Genomic DNA, 27,731 nt, shown 5'->3' with positions numbered 1-27,731 from the left:
AGGTATAGACCCCCCGGGATAGCCCATGCAGCTAGAACGGGGGGCTTTCATGGCCAGATGAGGTCCCTCAAGGAGCGATGGGCTCCAGGATGTGCCCCATCGGTGTCCCCCTAAAAGTACCTGCTCGAACTCGGGTGCTGTCCCTGAGTAGGGGTGTAGCCAGCCCGTCCCCTCCCTTGGCCTGGTGAGTAGTTCGACTGACAGCCACAGGAGGCGTGGGAAAGGGAAAATGAAGAGAAAGCGATAAGTAGCACCAAAACTTATGTAAAAGCTGTTCTGAAAAATAATAATGACTGTTATAAAGAGTGATGATGACGATGATGGTACTAAGGATAGGTGGAATAAAACAAGAAAAACAAAAGCAATAAAATATTACAAAACTGGTGTAGCTCTTTCAGTGTCAGCACTGCTTTGCCAGATCTAAGTTAAGTGATAAATGTAATAATGACAATAATATAAACAATGATGATACTACCACTACCATGACCATTGCCACTACTACTACCATTACTACTATTACTACTACTACTACTACTACTACTACTACTACTTCTTCTACTATTACTACCACTACTTATAACAAAAAGAGTAAAATAATAATAGTGTGGTCTCATGACCCAGGGTAGTCTCTTTAGTGTTAGAACCGCTCTGCCAGAAGACCCTGACTTTATTACCACATCAGCATTTCCAAGAAACCTTATTATCATACAAGGGTCTAAGAGGGAAACATTGTGGATTTAAAAACATCTTGGGCAAGGATGTTTGCACCATGTAGGATTTGAATTCACACTCTCTCTTTTAAGAGTCGAGTGAGTCTTTTCCATTATACCACCATCTTCCCATCGCATGTTTTTCCCCATAAGGGCCCTCCATATTTTTACAATACCAAATGAGATAAAGTATTTCATTAGTTACATTTCTCATAATCAAGTGAAGTCTTGCTTAGGAAACAATGGGGGATTTATGGCAAATATTGTATCTATTGAAGAAAAGATTCAAAACAGTAGATCATACAAGCTTGTGCACATCATTCAAGTTTTTCTTGTAGGAGAATTGAATTGACATTGTCCAACGAACATTCAAAGTCTCGAACATTTCAAACTTGATCGGCAGTACCGCTTTGCAATATTGCAATGCTTTTGCTATGTACCTGCCAAGTCTCCATACTAGCAGTTACAAGCAGCATGAAAGAATTTGTGCACTAGAAACTGAGTAGGAAATAGAGTTAACCACGCAAGGTCACAAACACTTGACACCCAAAAAAAATCAGCCGTACTCATTATGTTATTATCGAATGAAAGGGAAGTTAGAAGTCTCATCTCTCCAAAGTCAGACTCCTGACTGGTTAAGAATGCATCCTCTGCGTGTGAATGCCACACTGCTCGGTTTCCTGCTTTAAAGTGGAACTTTGGTTCCCATGCATGTCTGTTGGATAGATGAAATGCGCATTCCACGGCCAGGGTCTATGAGCAACTCAACCTTCAAACTTTTAATTCAGTTTGCAATACTCTATCATCTCTAACACAAGTCTATTCTTTCCTTCCTGCTTTCTTTTTTTTTTTTTTTTTGTGGCCTCCTCACTGTCACATACTAATGTATCTGTTTTCACACCCAATGTCTGTTAACCCTAACTGGGCCGGGGGGGGGGGGGGGGGGGGGGGGGGGGGGCTCCAAGGCCCCCCCCTCGACGTTCCGCGCGATGTATCGCTAACGCGAAAAGCTATGTTTCATGCGATGTTTCATGACTTTTTTCTTTTGAGTCTCCCGCATCTTTTGACACCAAATTTGTGATGCCCGGGCGGGCAGTTCCGAAGTTGCGCATAAATATGCACGTGCATGTCAGACCAAAAATTGCTCAAAAACGTGAATTTGTGTACAATTTTAATGCAAACTGTGCTTACAGGCAAATTTCATAAAAGCATGATTATTTGGGGGTTTTATTGATTAAAACTAATTAATAGCATATTTTCTTGTTCGGAACAATGTCGCGGACAAGTTTCATCAGGAGACAATGAAAAACAAAGTCGAAAAAACAAATAAATACATAAGAAATTCAAACAACAATAGAATACTTAAGAAATTTTTTCTGATGCCGCAATTTTTTTCACTTATATTTGCTCAGGACACTAAAAAGAATATTTACACAAAAAATGTGCCCATTTTGAGCTTTATTTAGTGATTTATACCAAATTGTCTGATTTCATGCATCATTATAATGCATAAATTAGCATAATTTAGCATAAATGATATTTTTTAAAAAATATAACTTTGTGGTACCGTAGATTATGTCATAGGCAATGTGTGTGCCTATTTTCGTCGCGATCGCGCTGTCGACGGCCGAGATCTGGAGGGGGGGCCTGGGAGGCCCCCCCGGCTCTATGATCTCCCTAAATAGCCCGGCCTACATGTGTAGTTAGGGTTAAGATTGATAAATGCAAGCGATGCAGAAGTTTTCTCCTTACAATGCATAAATAGCACATAGTCAAGTATAGTGGCTAACCTCAATACAACAGTAATAGATGGTCAGCCAAATTGTTTTAGTATTGACTGTAAATTTGGATTTCTTTGGGGGGGGGAGGGTGGGTAAAGGTTGCAGGTGTGATGGCAAATGGTTACTTTTCTATGGTGAGTCAGTTGTTGGTTTAACCATCAATAGTAATCGTCAGAGCTGTACATTATTTTTTTAACTCACTAACAATGGAAGGTTTAACAGCAAAGGTTGACAGGTGGAAAATAGACACTGGAACTATAGGGGTCATCCACAGTGTGGAAGGAACCATTTCTACTGAAATAGAACCACATACTTAAGAGACATTGCAGAACCTGTTCTTGCAGGTAAATTTAAATGACTTCCTTTCGTTTGATCTTTCATTATAAACAAGACAAATATGTCTTTGTAAGAATGACACAATGGATATCACGGACTACATACAAGTATTTGTCTGTATCGACTGCAAACTTGTCACATCTGTCATAGAGAGTAAAGGTGACTAACATTTGACAGGCTGCTCCGGCGAATTCTACTTGCGGTTAACGCCAGACTAAATGTCCTTCGACTATAAAAAGCCCAGTGCTCGCCTTGGCAGTATGGGTGTTTTCCTGAGACCAGGGATCTCTCTGAGCATTACTCAATCAATGCTACAATTTTGTAACCCCCCACGGCTGACCGTTTAAATCGATATCAGAGATAGGACGAACACAACGGCTGATTAGACACAGGAAGACGGTTAGACAGATAATGATGCAGCAAAATGGGAGGGCCGTGGTTGGGGAACAGATAAATAGCCAGAAATGCAGATAGACGGATGGACAGATAACAAGAGAGATGAGGATGAGAGATAGAGAAACATAGAAAGATACAAAAAGAGAGACGGAAGAATGGGTTTTTATAACAATAGACAGGAAGAGAAACAAGGAAGACAGGAAAAAGTAAAAACAAAACAAAACAAAACAAAAGGCAATCCCGAAACAAAGAAGCACATAGAAACAGACAGTTGGAATGTAACCTTTGCCACACCAAATATCCCAACTACAAAGTGAACTACACAGATGAGTTAATGAATCTATAAAAAGATGTAAGAATGTACTACCAACCAGTGGCAAAAATACTACCCTCCCCCCCCCCCCCAAAAAAAATATACATATATATATATAATATACCTACTCTCCAAATCTGACCATGTGTTGACAAATAGAGCACACAGGACACAGACAAGAGGCCTTTGATATCACAGCTAGAAATGTTATGCAAACCACTTTCAAATATTCTAAACAAATTTTCTCAAGAGTTCACATACATAATGAATGTTCAATGATGTTCCCCTCACAAAATATCAACAACTGTTGTGGAAGAGGTGCATATGTGATAACACTACTCACTTGAATCACAACATCCATACTTAAATGTCTAGTAACCTCAACAATTTCCTAGCCAATCTATTGCCTCAAGTGTGCATAACCTGTCACCACAAAATCTCCGAAAAAGTAACCTAGCATTGACTTTCCAGTTTTGAATGCATATGAACAGTCCAGACCCAAAGCTTTCCAACCTACAATTGGCCCCATCTTATTTCCAGAAGCCTACCACAGAAATAGTGAGACAACCAACTACGAGACAGAAACATTTCTAAGAATGGGTGTGCAGTGAGGCTTAGATGCGGTGTGTGGGAACGAGGTGTGCAAACACAATAGGTCAATTTAAGACACTATTGCAGCATGCTTCAAAAGGATGTAACTTTTCTAATTTAAACCACCCTTAGACTCTAAAACTTGGAGAATAGGTAGTTGAAATATTGAAATGTAAATCTTTGAACATCTTTTTTTTTTTCTATTTGGTTTAGTTTGTTTTGTTTTGTTTTGCTTTACTTTGCACACTTCTCCGCCAAAATGTTGGCAACATTTTCATGGTAGTGTGATGATGATGGGCCTCAAATAGTCAAGTAAACTCACCCCGTGCTGCTGGGCTGGTTTCTTCTGATATAAGGGGGATTCCGGCTTCCTTCTGCCATAGGAGGATGCCATGCTTGGCTGTTTGTGAAAGCGAAACACAACCATGACATAGACATCAATGACCATCCAAACACCTTTAAACATGCATCATAATATTTCTGTTTGAAATATAGTATAAGCCAGCAAATCAGTGGTCTCAAAAACTTAGGGGAAATATGGAAAACAGAAAGGGTGGAGTCAGATGGTATATCTGATGATATTACAGCTTGTCAAGAACTGATTCTGGTCAATGGGATTTTAGGAAACAGAAAATCAAACGAGGAACAGATGGCAGCGGGCAGTGAAGGCTTCTTTTGACACAGGCTTGCAGACTATTGCTGGAAACCTTGTGTCCAGTGCATGTTTTAACCTGTTGAGGATGGACTGATTTTGCTACAACACGAATTTCCCATAGACACCTGCCCGAGTATACTCGGGACTCGTCCTCAACGGGTTAAAGACCACTTTCCTGCACTTGCCAGCCGCTTTTAATGAAAAGTGGCAGCAGGCACTGTCATAATAATCGGTGTGCAATAGTATTTAGGATGATAAAAACCAATTTGTCAATAAGTTGCAATAAGAAAAAACAAAAAAAAATCTGCACAAGAGTCATTGATTTGAATAATATATGCAGTACCTACTGCTGCTATATAGGATCAGAACCATCATTTGCTAAGAGGCGGAAGCTCAGTGGTCTAGTGGACAGGACGCCTGCTTAGCAATCAAGAGGTCATGGATTCGAATCCCATGATTTTTATCATGGCAGTTACCCCAAAAACAACAACCCAAAAACAAACAGTGAATAATTCTTGGTATCGCCAATGCGCTGAAAACTTCTGCGCACGTTCAAGAGCCCTGTCACAGATGCACTGTGGGATTCCTCGATGTGATTGCTCACTTCTGGTTGTCTCGTGCATGTCACAGTTCCCATATGAACCAATGGAGTTATTTGTCTGCTTTTCCGTTGTTACTCGTTTTTTTTTCTTGGTTATGATACAGCTTTAAAAGAGTTGAAAGATTCTAAATTTTACTGATTTGCAGTCACCTAGAGTCATCGTTCACTACTGAAGGCTTCAATGTGCTGGTGACATGATTGAAAGCGAAGAATTCTGCAACAAAAATACCCCTGGATAAAGACATAACATGACCTGAGTGCACATGCAGCCAAAACTGGGGGGAGTTTGTCCCCTGAGCTATGCCCATCGCATAATGCATCTAAAATGCTGCTCTGCCATTGGCACCTAGATATTGGTGATACCGAGAATTGGAGTGTATTCATGTTGTTGAAGGGCAAATTGTCAATAAACTGCAATAAAAACAACTCCATACAAGGATCATTGATTTTAATATCATCATTCTGCTAGTCTGATTTTACTCCACTTTTCAATATTTGAATTGGAGCATGGAGTGTCATTACGTTTAGTATGTTGTCCATCCTACCTTGGCCTGGGCTTGTTGCTGAAGGTGAGGCTGCACCTGGCTTTGGGTGAGCAGAGGCTGGTGGGCCGTCTGGTGGTGAAGGGCCTGGGAGTGGGCGGAGTTCAGCTGCCGCAGGTGCTGCATTAGGGGGCACAGCATGGTCTCACGGATCAGTCTTAATATCATCATAGCACTTCATTGAGAACTCACGACATCAAATCAAACTGTCCATCTTATGCATATGTACCATTGGCACATAACATACCCCAAAACAAGACAATGGTATGATATACAATTAACGTAATTATGACAATATAATGGTATTATGATTGAAGTGAGACTAAAATACACTGAATGATTAATTTTCTTAAACATACATTTTTTCAGTAGGAAATTCTTCTTCATGCAAAAAGCAGACTTTCATGAATAGTCTTAAAGTATGACAGAACAGTGAAATTTTCATCTGAATAGAAAAAAGAATCATTCTATCTATGGATGAAAAAATTATCATGATATAAAATTGCACTGAAACTTTTGTATGTTATCGTAAATACTCAGTTGTGTGGGGAAACCATGCCTTGGGAAGGCTGGCGCGACTTGGATATCATTTGAAAATCCCTGTAAAGAATTGTTTTACATAGCTTTGCTAAGGATCTCTATGTAAGTAGACACACAGATGAAGAATCTTGACTTGAGTACAACATTACTGATGAGTGTACGTTTCGATGCACACATTCGCCAACAGGCAATTCTATTCTAGCAGGCATGTGCTATTTGTAGCTTTCAAATGTACATGTACCTCGATGGGCAGCGAGTGACGATCTCTTCAATCAGGCCACCATTCTTTCCCCACACTAACGAGTCTTTAAAGGACAAGTTCATCTTCATAGACATGTGGGTTGAGTGAATTCAGCAATATTAGTAGAACACATCATTGAGAGTTTGAGGAAAATCGGACAATCCGTTCAAAAGTTATGAATTTTTGAAGTTTCTGCTCACTCAAGGCTGGATGAGAAGACTACTATAGCTTGTGATGTCACATGAGTACAACGATATAAAGAAAGAAAAAAGAAAATTCAACATATTTTCACTTTTCTCGAATAACAAAAGAACACATGACTTCTCTCTTTCAGAAGGCAGGAGGAATAATATTACCCTTAACATATGTCAGTAACAAGTCGAAGAAATGTGCACTTTATTCAAAAAGTAAAGTTTTGTGAAATTCTCTTTTTATTTTCTTTATATGGTTGTACGCATATGACATCATACACTGTAGTAGTCTTCTCATCCAGCAGTGACTATGCAGATACTTTAAAAATTCATAACTTTTGAACGGATTGTCCGATTTTCCCCAAGCTTTCACTGATGTGTTCTACTAATATTGCTGCATTCACTCAATTCACATGTATATGAAGGTGGACTTGTCCTTTAACTCCTTGTGTGCCATGTTTGCATGCCGGACTTTGCTGGCCAACTTTGCAAGTAATGTGCAACCGCCCACAAACTGGTTGATAAATCGAAATACATGTATGCCACAGTACATTGAACCTGACATGGGCAAACCACTCCATCACAATACAGCTTGCAGTGGGTGGTGACTGAACAGTGGTGTTCCATTTTTAGGGTAAATTATGATTTTTTTTTTCTTTTTTGACTGTGTTATAAAAAAGTCATGTCTCCTTAACCTATGCATGAAAGTATGTGTCATCATGACTAGGATTTTTCTTTTTCTTTTTTTTTTTAATTAGCCTTGGCTCAGTCATACTAATTACTATTTGCATAACAGAAATAGTTGCAATTTTCTCCACAACTTTGTTGGACTGCATTTCAAGCATAAGTGCTTCATATAAAATGGCATGGCTTTGGAAAGCTGTCTCAGAATAATGTGGCACACAAAAAAGGTGATGATTGTTTTGATTTTACACAGCAGTGACTGCATATCAATGCATAGAGCAGCTTAACAAACAATGGCAGAAACTGCATTTCACACATCATACCCATAAAAAGACAACAAAAATGACAGTGATGTCATTTCCTATGTAGACAATCAAAAAATAGCTTTGAAAGTTTGTCTGCCAAAGTGCGGGGTGTCTGTGAAGACCTGATACATGCAAGATGTTCTGCATTCATTGTATTTTGCTTCCCCCCCATACGTTTCCAAAGAAGGACAGCTCTGCAGCAACTAATGAAAGTTGCAGAGATAATCAATTTAGTTTCATTCACTTCGATCAATGATGGCACCTTTTCTTTTTTCTGGTTTTTTTTCTCATACGACACAATCCAGGCATCTCCTAATGAAGACACCAAGTTACACAACGACCAAACACAATTAACAAATCAAGCTTCCAATGAATACAAACAAAAAAAAACCCTTAAAAAAGACAGAAAAGTTACTTCCTCTTCAGTCTGACCACACTTTTGTTGGTGTTATCTTTATTGGTTTCCTGCTTTCCTGTTTACGGCTGATCCCACGTACCAAGTCACAATGCAGTCAATAAATAGACAAAATTCTGCCGAAAAATTTCCCACAACCCTCCCCCACACATCCACTTGAATCTGGTACTGTTTTTTGAGGATTTTTTTCCCCTTTTTTTTGCTTCCCTCGTCAACCGCTCAGCTTTGGCAGCACCTTCCTGTGGTTCGTACACGAAGTGTATAGAAAAATCATGTCATAACACTCTCTCACATACTCTTGTTTCATATTGATATCTTTGCTTGAAATCCTGTGAAGCTACGAACATATAAAGCAATAACTTTTTCTAGACAGGATATCCATTTATGTATTAAAGGGGAAAAGAAAATGTGTGATGATGTACATGATATACATATAACAGGGCCGCAGAATACAATGACTTTTAAAGCTAAGATTAGTGAATTATTATTTGTATATGTGTGTGTTTGGCTGGTATGGAAAAAAAATCAGGAGAAAACACTAAGCACGCTTCAGAAAAAGTAAATGTGATTGAGGTAAACCAGGAATATAGGACAATGGGGGAAAAATGGAAGCAAAGAGTGATTTAATTGTTTACAACACAGAAACCACCAGTACTCAAGTGCATCTAAACATCAAAATCCCTGGCTTCCCATCCCTCCCGTGGTAATGACTTTGACCTACCTGCTGGCCCTGGAGTTTAGCCTGGTAGTAGCCTTGCTCATCACCTTCGCTACCCGGCTTCCTGGACTGTTCCACTGCATGGTGGGGGGTTGAGTGCAGGCTGGAGGGTGCAGCTCCTTGTATATATCCTACAAAACAGAAAAGACATAATACTTTATAATGGTACTGCTACTGTCATAAAATAGAAACTGTAAGCACCTGGGCATATCATAAGATGACTTGGCTTGAATATACAGGCTTGTGCAAAATACGTAGGCTTCTGAACCCAGTGTATACAGAACTTCAAATTGTGACACTTTTATTACAGGATGAGATCTGACATTTTACTTTTAGACACTGACCCTTGCTGGGCAAATGCACAAAAACGCAATATTTACCCTTTAGCAAATGGCCAGGGCAGCTTAGCTCAGTATAGATCCTACAAATGGCAAAGAAATCCATGGCCCTAAGCACCCCCCCCCCAAAAAAAAAAAAAAAAATCACAACAACAAGAGATCAAAACAGAAAAAGTGAATGCATGCCATCTAAGTGAAGAGCACAGGTGGAATAGTAGTCAACTTGTGTTTCTGAAGGGAATGTTTTGCATTTACACTTACATCAGGTGGCTAAATAATATTTGTAAATTTCAAAAAACTTTTGGTTTGACAAAATGCTGGTGTGCCATCTGCCATGGTTTGTGTAGACACTGCCAATGAGCTGCCTTTGAAACAATCTTTTTGTCTTCCTTCTTTAGAATAGCAGGAAATGGGAGCATAATTTATTACCTACCCTGAAAGTTAACCCCACCCCCCCCCCCCCAAAAAAAAAAGTGCATTCACTTTTATAACCACACCCTACATCGAATAACCACACTGTTAGGTTTATTTGCTTGATGCTGATATAAGTGGTAAGCAGATAGACAGCCACATTTTGGACAGGCTGTGACTTTAATTATATTAGTTTCATCTGTGTTCCTACATAGAAAGTTTCTACACAGAAGATATGGCACATGATCTCGGTGTATTATTGAGAAGAATTCTATCAGTTTTCATATTTGGCATTTTGTGGTTCTGTTCAAACTTTTACATCGGATAGTCTTGATTCTTAAATCGTATTTGTTTTTTCCAACAGTGTTTAGATTTGCAAAATCTGCACGATTTGGAGGGTGTAAAGTGTGAATATGATATAGTTCAGTTGATAAGATCTGATGACACACCAAATGTACATGTGGATTGAATGAATGCAGCAATATTAGCAGAACACATCAGTTAAAGTTTGATGAAAATTGGACAATCCATTGAAAAGTCACACATTTTTAAAGTTTTGTCGCAGCCATCACTGGATGAGAAGCCCATTACAGTTCATGATGTCATGAATGCAAAACGAAAGGAAAATATTAAAAAAAAAAAATCATAAAATTTTATTTTCATGTTTACACATTCCTTTGACCTGTTATTGACATATATCAAGGGTAACACTAACGCTATTCCCTTGCTTTCTGAAAGAAGTATAAAGTCAAGTTGCTCTTTCAATATGTAGAAAACTGAAAATATGTTGAATTTTCTTTCTATTTTCTTTATAACGTTGTTCACACTTGACAACACATAATGTTGTATAGTCCATGGGCCAGGCCAGATATTGGTACCATCCGAGGTGGCAAAACCTGTTTGGTGTCATTTTGTTTGTCGGGCATAGATATGCTTATCAAGCCATGATAGCATTTCCAAATGAGTAGCTTAGTCATAGTAAATGAATTTTTAACCAATTTGGTCTCGTTGTTATATCCCTATACTTCTGAATCGAAACTAACCGCTATGCAAAGAAGTGCGCTGTCTTCTGTATGTTCCATAGAGCTGTAAAATGCAGCTCTATGGTATGTTCACAGGTGTTCTGTTGTAAACGCGGTGCGCTTAGTCTTTATTCAAGGCAGCGAAGGGAATATCCAAAGGTTATGATGTCCACAGCGCTTAGTCTTTATTCTAGACGGCGAAGGGAATATCCAAAGCGTATGATACAGTGTATATCCTTTTATCTAAAAATAACAACAATAACTACCGTATCTTTCAATTATTTATCATTTTCCGGCGAAAACGCTTCGGTGAAACGCTGATACCACGCCAATGTCGCTTTATTTCCCTCCAACAATATAAGATAATACAAAAACAATGTACCGGCACACTACGATACATTATAATGAATGATATTGTAAATGAACAGAGTGATTTTTGTTTAAAACTGATGTATTTGTTGATAGGGTAGTATAAAAACAGTAATCCCTTTTATGAGGAACTTTTGATATGATAACGGTACATTGGTCTAGATAAAGACTAAGTGCACCGCGTGACAGCTGTGGACATCATAACCCTTTGGATATTCCCTTCGCTGCCTTGAATAAAGACTAAGCGCACCGCGTTTACAACAGAACACCTGTGGACATACAGAAGGCAGTGCTCTTCTTTGTATAGCAGTTTAGTTTCGATTCAGAAGTATAGGGATATAAAAACGAGGCCAAATTGGTTAAAAATTCATATATTATGACTAAGCTACTCATTTGGAAATGCTATCATAGCTTGATAATCATATCTATGCCCGACAAACAAACTGACACCAAAAAGGTTGTGCCACCTCATATGGTACCAACAACCCATTTTTCGGGTCTTGGCCCATGGACTAGTAAGGGTAGTCGTCACATCCAGCAATGGCAGCGCCAAAACTCCAAGACTCATAAATTTTGAAAGGATCGTCCAAATTTTCTCATACTTACACTGATGTGTTCTACTAATATTGCTGCATTCACTCAATCCACATATTTTTGGGTGAACTTGTCATTTCATGTCAAGTCTATTCGGGAAAATCCCCCTAGAAGTGAAATCCTAATAGAGTACCCCCATCTGACATACAGTTGTAGCATGATGGTTCAGTATACAAACAAAGCGAGTGCGTACCAACCTCAAACCACACGTATCAACTCTTACTCACTACCAGCTGAAGGCCATAAAGTTCATGTCCATACAATACAACAGAATGCACTTTGGGTGCATTGCATTGGTATTTTGACCAAGGGTCAAACGTGGCGGGATATGGGTTGTATAAATGCAAGTATCTAGGCCAGTAAAACTGACCAACACAAACTGACGGTTCATTACACTTTGCATGAGAGACGCATTATCGTACTAAGCTGTAGCTTCACAACCACATTCAGATAAAAACTACTTTTGATTACCAATTTGACCGATGCAAGAGTGCTAAACAGAGTTCAAAGGTGACATTGATGCCAAATATAAACCCACTCCAATCGGGGACAAGATGTACCATGAATTGAATCTATGAGGACATGTCAGATCTCAGAAGCACTGTGATAGGTGACAGTGGGAAGTCTGCCCTCTGCCTGAGCCAACGTTTTATTGCGGTTGTCGTCTAGCCGGCATGAAAACACTGGAAGATACCGCATTGACTCCAATGTCTCTACATTCCATCCTGAACTTGACGGTACTATTGTTGTATTTGAACAGACTCTCCGTAAACTCTTGTTATGAATTAGCAAAATTTCTAAACTCCACCAGTTCTCTTACAGAATCACAAAAATTGATACATCATTAGTCTAAGTGATTAGAAATGCATATGAGATTATGCCATTTTTGGCCATTGTTTATCTTTATCACTGTTGTCATTATCATCATGATTATTTGTCATTACTACAATAACTTCTATCAAATACCCCAATAATTACAATCACTATCATTGATTTCGTTATCATCATCATCACCATCACCATCACCATCACCATCACCATCACCATCACCATCATCATCACCATCACCATCATTACCATCATCACCATCACCATCATCATCATCATCATCATCATCATCATCATCATCATCATCATCATCATCATCATCATCATCATCATCATCAGTATTCAGCACACAATTGCGATGGGGTGAATGAGAATCAGCAAATATGAACAAAACAGTACAATACTTTTTAATCCTTGATGTGCTTGGTCTGCTGATTGGCACAGATGCCTGGGAACTGCGTGTCAATTAATAGAGATTACCTAATCTCCCTAATCCCCTAATCACTATATTGTGTCACCATGGCCATCCTGTTGGGCTGAGGCACATTATTACACCTGAGTGGGCTTGCTTCATGATAACTAGGTCAAGTTTGGGATGGATTACTGAATGCTGATGGAAAAGCTTGGCAAGTATAAAGCTAAAAGTGCAAGGGCACATAAATGGTATAAATGTTCCCGTAGTGTGCCTTCCTCTTGTTGCAAAGTGGGGGAAAAGCAGTAAAAAAATGACATCATGTATATTAACCTGTTCAAGGATTCATTATCACATTTAATGATGATAAAACAACAATAGTGATGATAATAATGGTGATGATGGTGATCATGATGATAATACTGATAACTAGAAAAGCACTTGTAGAGAGCAGACCTCTGCCAAGCAGCTCATTTCCACCCATTATACACGCATGCTGAAAATTGCCCAATTTCCCAATATAGAAGCCTTTTTTCAATGTCATCAGCTTTCAGCTACGCAGTGCCTTGCCCCAGCAGAGCACGCACTTTAAAGCGCATATATGCAAACCTCAAATATGGGCTGCTTGAACTCCCAAGTTCATTCACCCTATCTGCCAAAAGATCAAAAATCCTTCAAAAATCCATAGAAGTTCCCAGATCACTACCAAAATTTGTTGTTGTTGTTGTTGTTTTATAGAAAGAAAAAAGAGAGAGAAAAATGGGGCAAAATTTGACAATCTGTTCCTTGTCTCATTATCGACTTTTCCTGCAAGTTTCAATCAAATCCATGAAGAACTTTTGGAGTTATTTCTGACACAGACAAACAGACAAACAAACAAACAAACAAATGCCGATGAAAAACACAACCTCCTTCCTTGGCGGAGGTAATAAACATAATAGTAAAATAAGAATGAAATGATAATCATTATCATCACAACAAGAGTGATAATAAAGACTATTGGAAACACAGAAATGGCAACTCACTCTGTTGTTGTTGTTGTCTCTGATACAACTGTTCATTCATTTCCTTGGGCGTGGCAGCAAAGTGGTTGCCATAGGAACTGAATGCGGACTCCCGCGCCTGGTATTTGTTGGGGTTCGACTGGCTGCTGGAGGCGTAGTTGGCGTGGACAGGCTGCTGGGTGGGCGGGTAGCCGGCTGCTGATTGGTTGATGAAGGCTGAGGATGGTGCCTGAGCTGTGGTGTAAGCTATATGGCCTGCAGTGGGGTATCACCATAGATTGTCCAATCATTATCAATGAAATAGCGATGAACTATAGTGAAATTCTTCAACATGTTGATCATAACGATGGGAACATGAATGTACAGATTCTCATCAAGCGCTGAAGACAAATTCGCTTTATTGTTTAATCTCTTAAAACTTTAAGTGTTTGCTTGATTAACCCCAAATGATTACAATCTACTCTATTAATTAACATGGCAAGGAGTTTCACTTTTAGTCACCATACTACATCAAAGAACAAATTAAAAGTACAAAGGAAAAAAAAACAACAAATAAAAGCAGCTATCTCAAACATAATCATATCAGTTAAGTATCAATAAGTGTACAGAAACAAAGACATGTTTGTGACATACAAATGAGGCATATTGCACAAATGACTTGTGCATCAACTTTCTTGTTTGTTCTTTGAAGTACAAACAGACAATTTTTTTTTCACTACTTTGTGTACAAATTGAAGGTATGTCAGCGAGCCATTTAACTGCACAGTGCTGTTTCATTACAAGAAGATGAACTATAGGGGGTGCTCTTCAAGATATGCAGAGAGTGGATGGTGCATTTACCCTGCTGCCTGTAGGGACTGTGGGTGTGTGTGACCTGGTTCTGGGCAAAGGCCCCCTGGGTGTAGTGGCTGCCCTGGATGTGATGCTTGGGGTACAGGTCCACCACAGGAGGAGAGGGGCTGCGGGACCGCTTCACACCCTGTGGGGGTCAAACAAAATTAACTCTGTCAGTACAGCACAGTTATGAATATGGTATATGCCACATATTTCGTGGGGTTTATATTTTGCAATTTTGCGAGTCAGGTTCTATTTGCAAAAATTGATTTGGAAGAACATGCGAAAATGTAAGCTCTTGAGATCTGATACTGACGTGAAAGGGACATTACCCCGTTGAGGATGGACTGATTTTGCTACAACACGCATTTCCCATAGACACCTGCCCGACTATACTCGGGACTCGTCCTCAACGGGTTAACGTATTCGTGTGCTGGTATGCAATACACAGTACATGAACAAGGTGCATGACAATTAACACTACTTCACGATCGCGAATCCTACCACTTGCAAAATTGTCAGGAAGTCCAAATTTGGGAAAAATTAGACAGTATTACAGTAAAATAGAGCTGGAATTGTACCTTGTCAACGTCTATAAATCATACAAAACTGAGGGTAAAGTTAATGGTTGAGCACCCCCAACCCCACTGAGTTAACTAACAATGTTTATACATAACTGGTATCATGCAACAATCACCTGAATCTGTTGGCATAAATATACATTTTACAAGTTTATGTAATGATACCAACAGCGTCACCAGATACTTCCTTGTATTAGTCATTGAAATTGTCAGCTTTTCCACTCTAATCAGAATCACTGTAGCTTTTACTGCAGTCATACTATCTCCCATTTTTTGTCTCTATGATGGGTTTTATCATCACAGCTATCAGTACAGTCATCATCATCACTGACAGCAGCATCATCATCGGGGCCCCATTTCATTAAAGTTGATAGGATGGCAACTCTTGCTGGAATGGCAACTTCCCAAAGCAACAGCCAATCAGGAAGCTTGATTCTCAACTTTTCGTGAAATGGGGCCCAGGTCTTTTCCCAAAGACACAGAAGGAGAAAGGGGGGGGGGGGGGTGGGGGTGGGGTGGGGGAGTGAGCATCTCACCTGGACTGTTTGTGATGGTGGCGTTTGTGTTCTGTAGTAGTGACCCTTGGCTCCATCTCCAAGCAGTGTAGGTCTGGCTAGACTACCACCTATAAGAAGACACATGCAGAAACATTGGTTGTATTTGTAATCATAAATTACATCAAAAAAAATTATACTGTTATCTCCTCCACTTTAAAGTCATAATTTACCATTTGCTGATGAAATAAAAACCCAGCATTAGTGTTTTGTGATACAACTGAAGTATATGCATCAAATGTGATATCTTGAAAAAATTTTAAATCGCTGCTCCCAAAGGTAAACAGGACCTTTAACAATGCTCAGAGAGATGATAGAAACCTACACTTTCTTTAAGCCAACATTTTATTCAGGCATAGGAAATGTATCATGCCTGCACTTGATCTTTGAAATATCCCACTGCCAGTAAAAACATGATCCAATTTGGTATGTATTCATCACTGACAACTTCAGGAAATATCTGATATTTGAACATGGGATTATGAAAAGTTCAAGTCAGTTTTATACAAACAAAGTATACACTCTGCAACAAACACATCTTTACTTATTTTTAATGGGCAGTTATAACGATGAGCTGCTTCTGATAGTGGTTGTTTAAACAATGCATGACAAACTTTGAACATGAATCAAAAGATCATTACAACTATTTCCAGTGGAGGAGGGAGCCTGTTCCTATGATCTCTCATGAAATACTCCATCTTCATCTTCTTCCTCCTCCTCGTCCTCTTTCTTTTCTCCATTAGGCCTAAGAATTGTGGTATGTTTTACTGTGAAGGAAAAAGGTGCTCTACTCCAATATCCATGAGCATGCCTACTACTCATATGACTGTACTCGCAAAAAGTGTTGCAATTCTTTCTAAAATGTCAAAGAAGTGAGTGCATGTGACAGGAGTAATGGCTGACTTCGCAAACAGGAATGCTACTCAAGATTTTGGGTGGACACACTGTTTGTTTGGGTTGCGGAAAAATTTCCAAAATGTGACAGAGCTTCGTAATGACATAATCACCGGCTGTCCATTACGCTGGCCTATAAAGTGACAAGCTCTGTAATGAGGCTTGATTTGCCTGGTACTTACTTTGGACTAACATGTGAGGTCCAGACAACGGCAAGGCAGGATAGTAGGGCTGGCTTCTTGCAGCAAGAATTTCACTAGATGAGGAAATCAAAATAAAGAGGACATACATATACAACATTGAACACTGGCACTGGTCCGACGGTCCCTGACCAGTAAAAATCACTGTCGGACAAGTAAAAAAATGGAAAAACTGGGTACTTACTGGTCCGACAGACAGGTTGGACCAGTAGAACAAAGGGGTTAGTGTGCAGCCCTGAGACATGCATAAAGCAGGGAGGTGGAACCTCCACCTCCCTGCACAAAGTTAAAACTAACTGCTGTTCATATATTGATGATCATGAACCAAAAACACAACCAAATAAAAGATTACTTGATATAAAAACCTCAGCAAAACTTCAAACACTTTTCTTACAAAAAGTCTAATGGATGGATTTATGCACATGATGGGAGAACATCAGTGCTCTGCCTGCCACTTCAAAAACCTTTTATATTGAGGAAAACAGTTTTGATGGATGGCATATGAAATTTAAAACTCTCTCTGGATGCGTCATTGATAAACCATGTATCAAAACACCATCATTGTGTGAAATCTTATTCCTTTTGTACAAAGGAATTGAAAGAACAATGTAACAAGGCTACTGGAGCAATGATACAGCATGTGACATCTACAGGCTCAGAAGCTTTAGCTGATATTTTGGTTGAAAAGAAAAAGCAAACTACAAACAAACAAATAACTCCTGAACCTCCATCACTCTCGAAATTTGGAATATCTCCAATAAAGAAAGTCGTTTCTACGACTCCTACTATTCTAATCGGCAAGGTACATGTTTTAATATGTGCCCATACTAAGCTGTTCAGCCTATTGTGTATGTATATAGCAAAAGTCTGAGGCAAAAATCTGGCCTCATTTTCATATAGTGAAGTCTCTTTGAGATAGCCACTGCTCTCACAAATGGCTCTGCCATCATTATTATCCCAACACCAACAAGTGCCCATTTTTTGTTCTGTTTTGTTTTCTTCAAACACCGGAATCAATAGGGACTTTTTGGGATAAACATCTTCTCAGATGCTCACACTCAATATTTCCAGTCTAGAGATCCATGAAGTCCAACGGCCTTCATTTCATGAAGAGATTTAAGTAGTTACAAATGAAATAAAGTTAAACAAAAATCAAATTTCCAATGATCACAATTACTCTGACAGGAGCTGGGTACAAACTATTGATCTGCCATGAATTTACTCAATACCTTTCAAAGTACACTCATTGCAAATTGCAATAGTTGCGAATGTCTTTGTAAATCAAAAACATGACCCTTATCCACTGTCACATCCTTGGTGACACAATAAAGAGACAATCTATCTACAAGAATCTCTGGCTGGCTACAGGAAAATTTGCTTCATTGCGTGTCCTTGGGTGGGAAAGGAAAACTTACTTCTTCTTGCTTTCCTCCTGTCTACGTCTGACCTCGTCCTCATTGAGAACCTTCTTGAGTTGGAGGAAGAGTTCATGCTTCTCCTGCTGTAAGGACTTCAGCTTTTCCTCCATATTTTTGATCTACACAAACAATCACATACATTCAGATAACATTAGCTAAAAGCCATGGTGTCTAAACTTCATTACTACATTACTACAAAACTATTTAAGTGAGTACACCAGGCTCTCCCTAACTCTTGTTTTTCATCTCCATATGAAATCACAGGAAAATATGTTCAAGCCCATTTAATTAACTCCATGTGCATGTGCCATTTGTAACTAATGCAAATATGATGCATTCAAATATTTTCAGCATTTCTACAATATGACATTAAAGCATGCCATGAAACTCTCTAAAAGGAAAGTTGATTGTAATAGCAAGTAAACTACAATCTATGCTGTTAGGATAGCACATAGTTGCGAGTGGAAAGAATTGGGTTTCTATTCAAATGACTTCTCTATGAACATCAGTTGTATTTACCCCTTTGAAAAAATGTTCTTTTTTTATTTCATCAAAAAATCCTGTGCTATTCCATACAGAGACCAAAAGGAAATTGTTTGAAATAGTGGGTGTGGTTGCTCACATTTTAAACTATTTTCTATCTTAGCTGACTGAGCTGTACAACAATGTTCACATGGATGAAAAAAAAACCAACAACCAACCAACCAACCAACCAACCAACCAAACAAACAAACAAACAAACAAACAAACAAACACCCAAGTGCACAAAAACCTCTTTCACAATTACAAGCAGATATCTGTGAATAACTAAATACCATGAGAGTAGAGAATTTTGGAAATGGTTTATCATAGTAATATGGGGGAAATTGTGTATCTATGGGGCACAGTTGGTCACTTAGTGTGTTTACTTTTCAATTTCATGTGTTTTGTTCTGCTTATGTAAAAAGCATTAAATGGTAATTTTCAAATTTGAATTTTCAGTACAGCTCATTTTAATGGTGACACATTTGCTAAAGGACAATTCCTCTGGTTTGATTTTCTTCAAAGACTAAGGGTTAGGGTTAGGGTTGAGATTGTGATAGGGTTTTAGATTTAGTTTGATGTGAGGATTAGGACTAGGGGTTAGGCTTATATATTGGGTAGACTGTTTTATGTTTGGCTTAGTGTGCAGATATATCATGGGGACAATTGTCACAGGAGCACATGTCATAAGTGGAACCCATCTTTACACAGTACCAGAGATATTGGTAGCATGCAGAGACCATGCAGCTCAGCATTGTTATTGATCAGAAACACTGTTTAACAGAGCCTGTAACAACTTTCTCCTCATGGTGCCACTTGAAGTAACATTCACAACATTTGTTTTATTTTATTTGTTTGTACTAAAAGTTGTCTCATCAGAGAAAGGAAAAGCCAGCAAGTGCTCACCTGTTCCTTTGTTTCCTCCAGTGAAAGTGTCTCGGCCTCATGCTTCTTTCTTAACCTCTCCTGCTCCTGTCTCTTCCTCTCAATAGCCTTGTCCGCTTCTTCCTCTTCTACAAGGCAAAATCAAATAGAACAAGAGACCCGGGGGTCACGCACTCACCCGAGTATCGCAAGTTCACCTTCTATGCATTCTTGCAGACTCTTACCTGAGAACATTGGAAACTTATGGTGGGGGTAGCTTTGAGAGTGGGGGCATGGTGTCCATTTACATATTCCATCACACTGGTAAAAAAATACCTACCAAGTACGCTGTACTTTATAGAATGTTGGATTATGCAGCTTGGGGAAAAAAAGACTTAAAGCCCTATCACTTTTGATTAGAACTAGAGAAAAATATTATTGAATATTCATAAATTTAGGAGGTTTGAACCCCCTGGGGCCCCCAAGGAAAGCATGGTGCCCATTCAAACACTTTGAAATCTTATCCCCATGGGAATGCTACTTGCCAAGTTTTGGTGAAAATCCATTATGTTGTTTTCAGCAAGAAGATGAAAATTTAGGCCTGCATTTGGACCCCCCCCCCCCATCCTATCCCGCTTCCTTGGGTCCAAAGGGGGTGGGTTGGGGGGGGGGGGTAGGGCACCCCTTATTTTCCCATGAACAAACTTGAAACAACAGTTATCAATATACTGACTCATTGTATCAACTTAGCTCAATAACTTCTGGTTCCAGAGAAAATCTGTAAAGATTCCTTACAGGAGGGGTGGGGGGGGGGGGGGGGGGGGATCCCTGGGCCCCCAGGTGGGGCATGGTGCCCATTTGATGGCATTGAGATTCTATCCCCCTAGGGATGCTACCTGGCAAGTTTGGTGAAAATTTGTGATAGGGTTTTCAAGAAAAAGATAAAAATTTACAATTTAGGTCCAAATTTAGGCCCCCTGGGGCCCCCCAGGTGGGGCATGGTGCCCATTTGATGGGAATGAGATTCTTTCCCCCTAGGGATGCTACCTGCCAACTTTGGTGAAAATTCATAATGGCATTTTCAAGAAAAAGATGAAAATGTACAATTTGGGCCCCATTAGGACCCCTCCCCACCCTCCTCCCCTGGGCCCCAAGGGGGGCACCCCTGATTCTGCCATGAACAAACTTGAAACTACAGTCATCAATGTACTAATTCATAGTATCACCTTAGCTCTATCACTTCTGGTTCTAGAGAAGAAGATTTTTTAAGATTCCTTAATTTTGGGGGGTTTGGGGCCCCTCTGGGGGCCCCCCAGGTGGGGTATGGTGCCCACTTGAACAAATTGAGATCCTATCCCCCTAGGGATGCTACCTGCCAAGTTTGGTGAAAATCGGTCACGGGGTTCTCAAGAAGAAGATGAAAATGTAAAAAGTTTACGCACGACGCACAACGCACGACGGACGACGCACGCCGGACGACGCACGACAGACGACACACGCCGGACGAAGAGCGATCGCAATAGCTCACTTGAGCCTTCGGCTCAGGTGAGCTAAAAATGATATCACGTCACATCAATGGAAATAATTATCAATAGTAGCACCTGCTGTACCTATTTCGACCCACAGATTTTCTTTTTTCTTCTTTTTTTTTCTTTTAAATTAGGCTATTCCACAGTTAACAAATCCTTTTTTCCGCCTAATAGTGTACAAAATCTCATCAGGACCAGAGATGTGTGCACATTGACATCTCAACTGTGAATTTGACAGTATCCTTAACTCTAATGAAAAAAAGAGATAGAGGCCTATATACGATTTAGCTGATCATCATTCATATCATGCTTTTCAGCAATACAGTACAAAAGTGCATTGTGTATATTTGCCTTTATTTGCAATTGAAAATGCACAAATGAATAATAATGTATCAGGGTAATTTTTCAAACAATAAAAAAAGTTTCAATTTAGTTTCAATAATAATGTTGAGCATATTATACATTGCAATCCCTCAACAAATGAGATGAGCCCCTGTATTGACAATCATTTTAATATGCTGCAGTAAATGAGCCAGGAAGTCACAGATCATATTGGCAAAATAAGGACCTTATTTCTAGCTACAACCCTTTAATCAAATACAAATTATGGAAAAAAAATTGTTGCTGAAATTATTCTTGTCCAGTGCAACAATTGTGTTTTTATGCATGACAAAGAACGTGTAGATCTGAATTGAATTGCCTGAATGCATTGGGAAAGTGCAAATGTCACAAATTTTAGGAAAATCGAAAAAATGACAGGGAGTGAAAGGAATGCCACAAACCTTGTCTCTTCCTCTCCCTCTCCTTAACAATGTGCACCCTCAAGGCTAAAGCCATAGCTTTCGTGAGTTTGGGCCTTTCCAAGAGGGCAGGCATGGTGGCTTTGCTAGCTGGGGTGGCCAGGACATCCACTTTTGTTCACACACCTTGCTTAAAGGCTACCTGAAGATGGTCAAAAAGAAACATAGAACAGACTTTAAATTATTACAGACAGGGGGTGGAGCAGTTACAGGTTTACTGTGGTTTTTATGATGAAATACATGAGAGTAAGGTATTGTTTTATTGCCATTGCCCTCACATTTGTAATTTACTAATCATTTGGTATAAATTGCAATTTTGGAAAGTTTCCGAGGAGCAAACCCCCTTCTATGTAAGTGTTTACACAGGATTTAAAAAAAAAAATACACACATCTTCAAAGACATGAGAGATCCAATTCTAACATCTTACAGTGCTCAGTGGTCTATAATTTTTTTTAACAGTAGGCCTACTCATACACACTTTGCAAAACCTTGAAGATCAACAGTAAAGCATTACTGCTTAGCTACATGTAGAACTTGCTCAAAAGCCAAAATATCCAATGATGCTCTCTCAATAACAGTCTATACACTTCTACATGAAGTAGGCTAGAAATCTAGAAGTTGTTTACAACTCAGTAAAATGACTAATAGCTTGCTAATGCTTGTAAATTGTAACAGCTGATTGAGTGTGCACTGCCAAAATACTTGTATACATCGGATGTAAGTGAGCATGTACAATGTAATTGCGACCAGCCCCAACGCGACCAGCCCCAACGTGTAGCATAATGGGGCTGTGCACTGTAGCATTCAGGATCATGACAGGGGTACATGTAGTATCGTGGATGAATATCAACTTAAAATCGAAAAATTTCTTCAATTTGAAGACTTTCAGGTGAAGTTGAAGTGTTGTTAACAGGCAACGTGCAACGTTTGATTCTGCCAATGGTCACTTTCTGTTCGAATTGATGATTTACTGTGACTCAGTCGAGAGAAACCTGGGAGAACGACATCTTATCCGGTCAATGGATTTGAAATTTGTGCACAAGCGCTGGCCGTCAGTTCAGTGTAGCTCTCCCTCTCGACCGAGTCACATTAAGTCATCAATTCGAACAGAAAGGGCAGAACCAAGTGTTGCATGTTACCTGTTGTCAACACTTCACGTTCACCTGTAAGCCTTCGAATTGAAGCATTTTTTCGATTTTAAGTCGATATTTATCTGTGATACTACCCCTGTCATGATCCTGAATGCTACAGTGCGCAGCCCCATTACGCTACGCGTTGGGGCTGGTCGAAGTTAATGAGCATGCAGTAGGTATTAAGGTTGGACCTACTACACGTACTGATACACATCGACCGCCTAATCTTTATTTGCTTGATAAGAATATTTAACACTGAAATTCATGTAAAAACTTGACCTATGTTATTGAGAAAATCCAGCACTATCAAATGATGTTGTTCCCTTTTCAATACGAAGTTTCAGTGCAAAAATATCGCCGTCGAACTTGCGTGGCCTCGTTTCAGATCCCCGCAGTGCCGCTCCTTATTAAGATCGACCGCTGCTCTTGCATTCACAATGCACACAAACCGAGTTGTATTGAACAACGTGTTGTACGAAACTTTTTAGAAAATGCATTGACATTAGGCCCGACATTGCGATTTGGTTAAAATATTCATTCGAAATTTTGTCCTTGATTAAAACCATTAAGGAACAGTGAATTTTCGCGTTTTCCCACACATCCTCATCAACGGACAAAGCCAATACATTTCATTTTTTATGTGCTCTGCGCGCAGTGCAGTGGCCAGTGCATTAAGCGTTCTGTGCGCCAAAACTACGCGGTCGGTTTCAGAGAGGGTGGTCGATATGTAGTTTTATTTAGAGCTACCATATAGTTTAGTTAGTGAGCATGCAGTAGGTATCTAGTTTCAGTCTATAATAGCAGGGATGCCAAGTTCAAAAAAATTTTATGAGTGAGATTTTCATGACTCTGCATCTCGGCGCGCGAATGTGCGCGCGAGCGAGGGTGTGGGAGGGTTTTTTCCCCCTGTGGCCTCCCACGGTAGGGAGCTTTTTCAATTTTTAGCTTTTAACAGGTTAAATAATGGTGCAAACAGGTGCACACTTCAGTGATTATTTTTTAGTTATTTTGAAAGACAAAAGGGAAATATACAGTCAACCTCGGATACCTCGACGTCGGATAAACCGAATATCACTTACCTCGGGTGCAAAATGAAAGTCCCGATTGTTCCTATGGAGTTTACGTGTATTAAAATTCGTGTAGCTCCAAGAAAATAACTCGAAGTTCGGTTACCTCGAAATGAAATCTACTGTCCCGATCTTAATTAACTTATTGTTTTTCCCAGCATGTGGCTCGAATCGAATTGCAACGTCACTCAGAATCTCCGATTAAGCGCGCGTGGACAGCGGAGACATGTCACAAATCTTTTCACACTCAACTGTAAATATTCTTAACAATCGCGCGCCCAAAGAAATACCCGGTAGGTCTACACAGCTGACAAGAAAAACCCCCAACACCTACCTACTACACACGTACACGATATGCACATAGCACCCGTGCCAATTAATGGAGTACTTACAATGTACAACTACGCTCTTTTCTTTAACCACTGTGTTCTGATTTTTGATCGCGATAACGAGTAGTAATACAGTGCGCATAGATTTCTTAACCGTCGTGGCGCACCTGCTTAGGTGTTGACAGTTATATCTTTGGCATTAATCACGGTCCACTGTTCTAACATCAATCTCCTGCGTAGTGCCTATATTCTAACCTTTTTTCGGCCTTTCACGAAGTTTGTTTCATTTATTCTTCCCCGAGAACGCAAGCACTGGATTTTTCTTTCCAGCAATGCGATTATGAAAATACATGACGTAGTGTCGTATAATGATCTGGAAGTATAGGCCGAGCATAATAAAGAATGGAATAGACAGGGCTCCACACTGACTTTATCGGGTCACCAATGTCATTGATTTTTATTTTTTGGTGGTCAAAAGTAAAATCTGCTGACGCAAAAAAAAACCCAAAACGGGAAAAACATTAGAAAAACTAAATTGGTCCTACTAAACCTAGAAACATTAATATTAAGCATTATTGAAGAGATGCAGATGCCCATGTCTTAAAGAAATGAAAAAAAAAACTCAATCATCTTATTCTGTGCTTTTAGATTTAGCAAATTTTGCATAGGCGTAGAGATTATTATAAAAGTTGATGCTTATACTAGGAGGTTAAAACTTACGTTTGAAATGAGAAAGTGGGAACATTTGCTGACATTTGTCAGCATCCGAAAGTTACCGTTATTCAGTCCTTATTGTAAAAGCAATCATCCAACATATATTAGTATGTTAGCACCTTACGGAGCCGAATATAACCGTTAATCATTTTTAAATGTAAAAGCAAACAACCGACATTCATTTTAGCATCTTGGCGGAGCTGAATTCATTTTTATATCCTTATCCATTTCCAAATGTGAAAGCAAACATCCGCTATTTGTTTTAGCATCTAACTGAGTGGATTAATACCGTTAATCATTTCCAAATGTAAAAGCAACAATCTGTTATTTATTTTGCATCGTCCGGAGCAGAATATTACGGTTATTCATTTCAAACATCCGACATTTATTTCATTATCGCATCCGGAGCCGAAGGTACTGCTGTCCACTTCCGATAGTGAAATGAATCATCTGACAATTATTTTATCATTGTACGGAGCCGAATGTTACTGTTTTTCATTTTTTGAACGTCAAGGCAAACATCAGACATTTATTTTACCATCAAACATAGCTGAATTACCGTTATTCATTTCGAAATGTAATAGCAAATATCCAATATTTTTTAACATCGTATGGGGCAGAATGTTACCGCCATTCACTTCCAAACATGCCAAACGTAAAAGCAATCATTCGACATGTATTTTAATAACTTCCGGAGCTGAATGTTATTACCATTTACTTCCTAACGTAAAAGCAAACATACGGCATTTATTTCATCATCGTACGGAGTTTGATATTACACTGTATAGTTATTCATTTCAGAACATCAAAGCAAACATTCGACATTTATTTTAGCATCTTCCGGAGCTAAATGTTATTGCAATTTACTTTCAAATGTAAAAACAAACATCCAGCATTTATTTTATCATCGTTAGAAGTTCAATATTATTGTTACTCATTTACGAACGTCAAAGCAAACATCAAACATTAATTTTACCATTGAACGCAGTTGAATGTTACTTTTATTCATTTCAAAATTTAAAAGCAAACATCAGAAAGTTATTTTAGCATCTTCCAGAGCCGAATGTTATTGCTATTTCCTTTCGAAAGTATAAGGAAACACCCGACATTTATCAAACCATCGTACGGAGTTGAATATTAGTTTTTCATTTCCGAACGTCAAAGCAAATATTAGACATTTATTCCAGCGTCTTCCGGAGCCGAATGTTATCCTTGTTCATTTTCGAACGCAAAATAAAATATCTGACATTAGTTTTAGCACCATACGGAGCTGAGTCTTATCGTTATTCATTTCCAAAAGTATTAGCAAACATCCGACATTTATTTTAGTATCATACAGAGTCGAATATTACCGTTATTCATTTTTAAAATTAAAAGCAAACATCTGACATTTTTTAGCATCTTACGTAGCCGATTGTTACCGCTATTCATTTTCAAAAGTTAGTAAAGGCAAACATCCGAATTTTTTGGCGGTGGCGCGATCGGGCCACCAAAATCTTTATTTCTGAAATTTTAATTTCAATTCCGATTATCATTCAATTCATTCATATAAAAGTCGATTCAATTCCAATCGATAAGCATGCAAACAATCAATAGGCACTACAACAGATACCATGTTGAACAACGATAAACTTCGGATAAGTCGAAGAAAATTCGACGTACGCGTACCTCGAAATTCGCGTACCTCGAACCATTTTCTTCAGTCCCGACGAATTCGAGGTATCCGAGTTTGACTGTACCTTCAATTGCAACTATCACTTTAATCTTTTTTTGAGCTATGCTCATTAGGCCCAAGTTGCAGACTTCGGCAATTTGCCCTATGCGTGAGAAAAATGGGTGTCATGCGTGAGAATGAGATCGTGAGATGGCCCCTAAATTCTTGAGTCTCACGCAGAATGCGTGAGACTTGGTTGCTCTGTAATAGTAGGATCAAAACAAACCATGCTGTTAAATCTTTTTTGCTGCAGACTTGCAGTAACACGTTAGCATGCATTGCCGCTGACTCAAAGTGAAAGGTTAAGCCTTGCCCTTCTGCTGGCCTTGGCCTTGCCTTGGCTTGACAATAAATCACTGTCACTGAGGCAGCTGAGCTGATTTTGCTTATTACAAACTGAGAATATAAACGCCAAATAAATTGCCCAAGAAAACTAAGCTTTTAGTTTTAAAGAATTGTAAAAATTTTCGGAGATGTAAACGTGCGTGAAAATGTGAAATTAATGATCAACTTACCAATTTCACACATACAGCTCCTAAATGGATTTTGTGTAGGCCTACAATTATACAACATCAAAACA

General features: G+C 39.1%; 1 protein-coding gene across 1 annotated transcript; it reads right to left on the bottom strand.

Annotated features, from left to right (window-relative positions):
• Positions 1 to 95: 95 nt before the first annotated feature.
• LOC139732268 (uncharacterized) lies at positions 96 to 27,727 on the bottom strand. The gene is made up of 13 exons (XM_071643141.1): positions 27,667 to 27,727; positions 22,176 to 22,335; positions 19,907 to 20,013; positions 18,476 to 18,597; positions 17,043 to 17,116; positions 15,949 to 16,037; positions 14,838 to 14,976; positions 14,015 to 14,252; positions 9,364 to 9,368; positions 9,023 to 9,150; positions 5,929 to 6,045; positions 4,450 to 4,527; positions 96 to 197 (listed from the first exon to the last, which is right to left on the bottom strand). Exons 2-13 carry the CDS (start codon positions 22,267 to 22,269, stop codon positions 111 to 113), a joined length of 1,278 nt encoding a protein of 425 aa, XP_071499242.1. The 5' UTR covers positions 22,270 to 22,335; positions 27,667 to 27,727; the 3' UTR covers positions 96 to 110.
• Between the last annotated feature and the right edge of the window lie 4 nt (positions 27,728 to 27,731).

Source organism: Diadema antillarum, unplaced genomic scaffold, assembly GCF_040938485.1.
Source record: "Diadema antillarum isolate AM-2024a unplaced genomic scaffold, OU_Dant_1.0 seq00000407_RagTag, whole genome shotgun sequence".
NCBI classification, from domain to species: domain Eukaryota; kingdom Metazoa; phylum Echinodermata; class Echinoidea; order Diadematoida; family Diadematidae; genus Diadema; species Diadema antillarum.
The sequence above is the reverse complement of the archived record's forward strand: the minus strand, read 5'-3'. Positions and strand labels throughout refer to the sequence as shown.

Bases quoted from the DNA above. Each gene is read 5' to 3' on its own strand.
- LOC139732268 (XM_071643141.1), bottom strand. From the start codon at position 22,269: ATGCCTGCCCTCTTGGAAAGGCCCAAACTCACGAAAGCTATGGCTTTA. The intron at 18,598-19,906 runs GTGAGCACTTGC...TTGTTTGTGTAG, and splicing joins TGGAGGAAACAAAGGAACAG to ATCAAAAATATGGAGGAAAA. The intron at 17,117-18,475 runs GTAAGTTTTCCT...TTCCTCATCTAG, and splicing joins CAGGAGGAAAGCAAGAAGAA to TGAAATTCTTGCTGCAAGAA.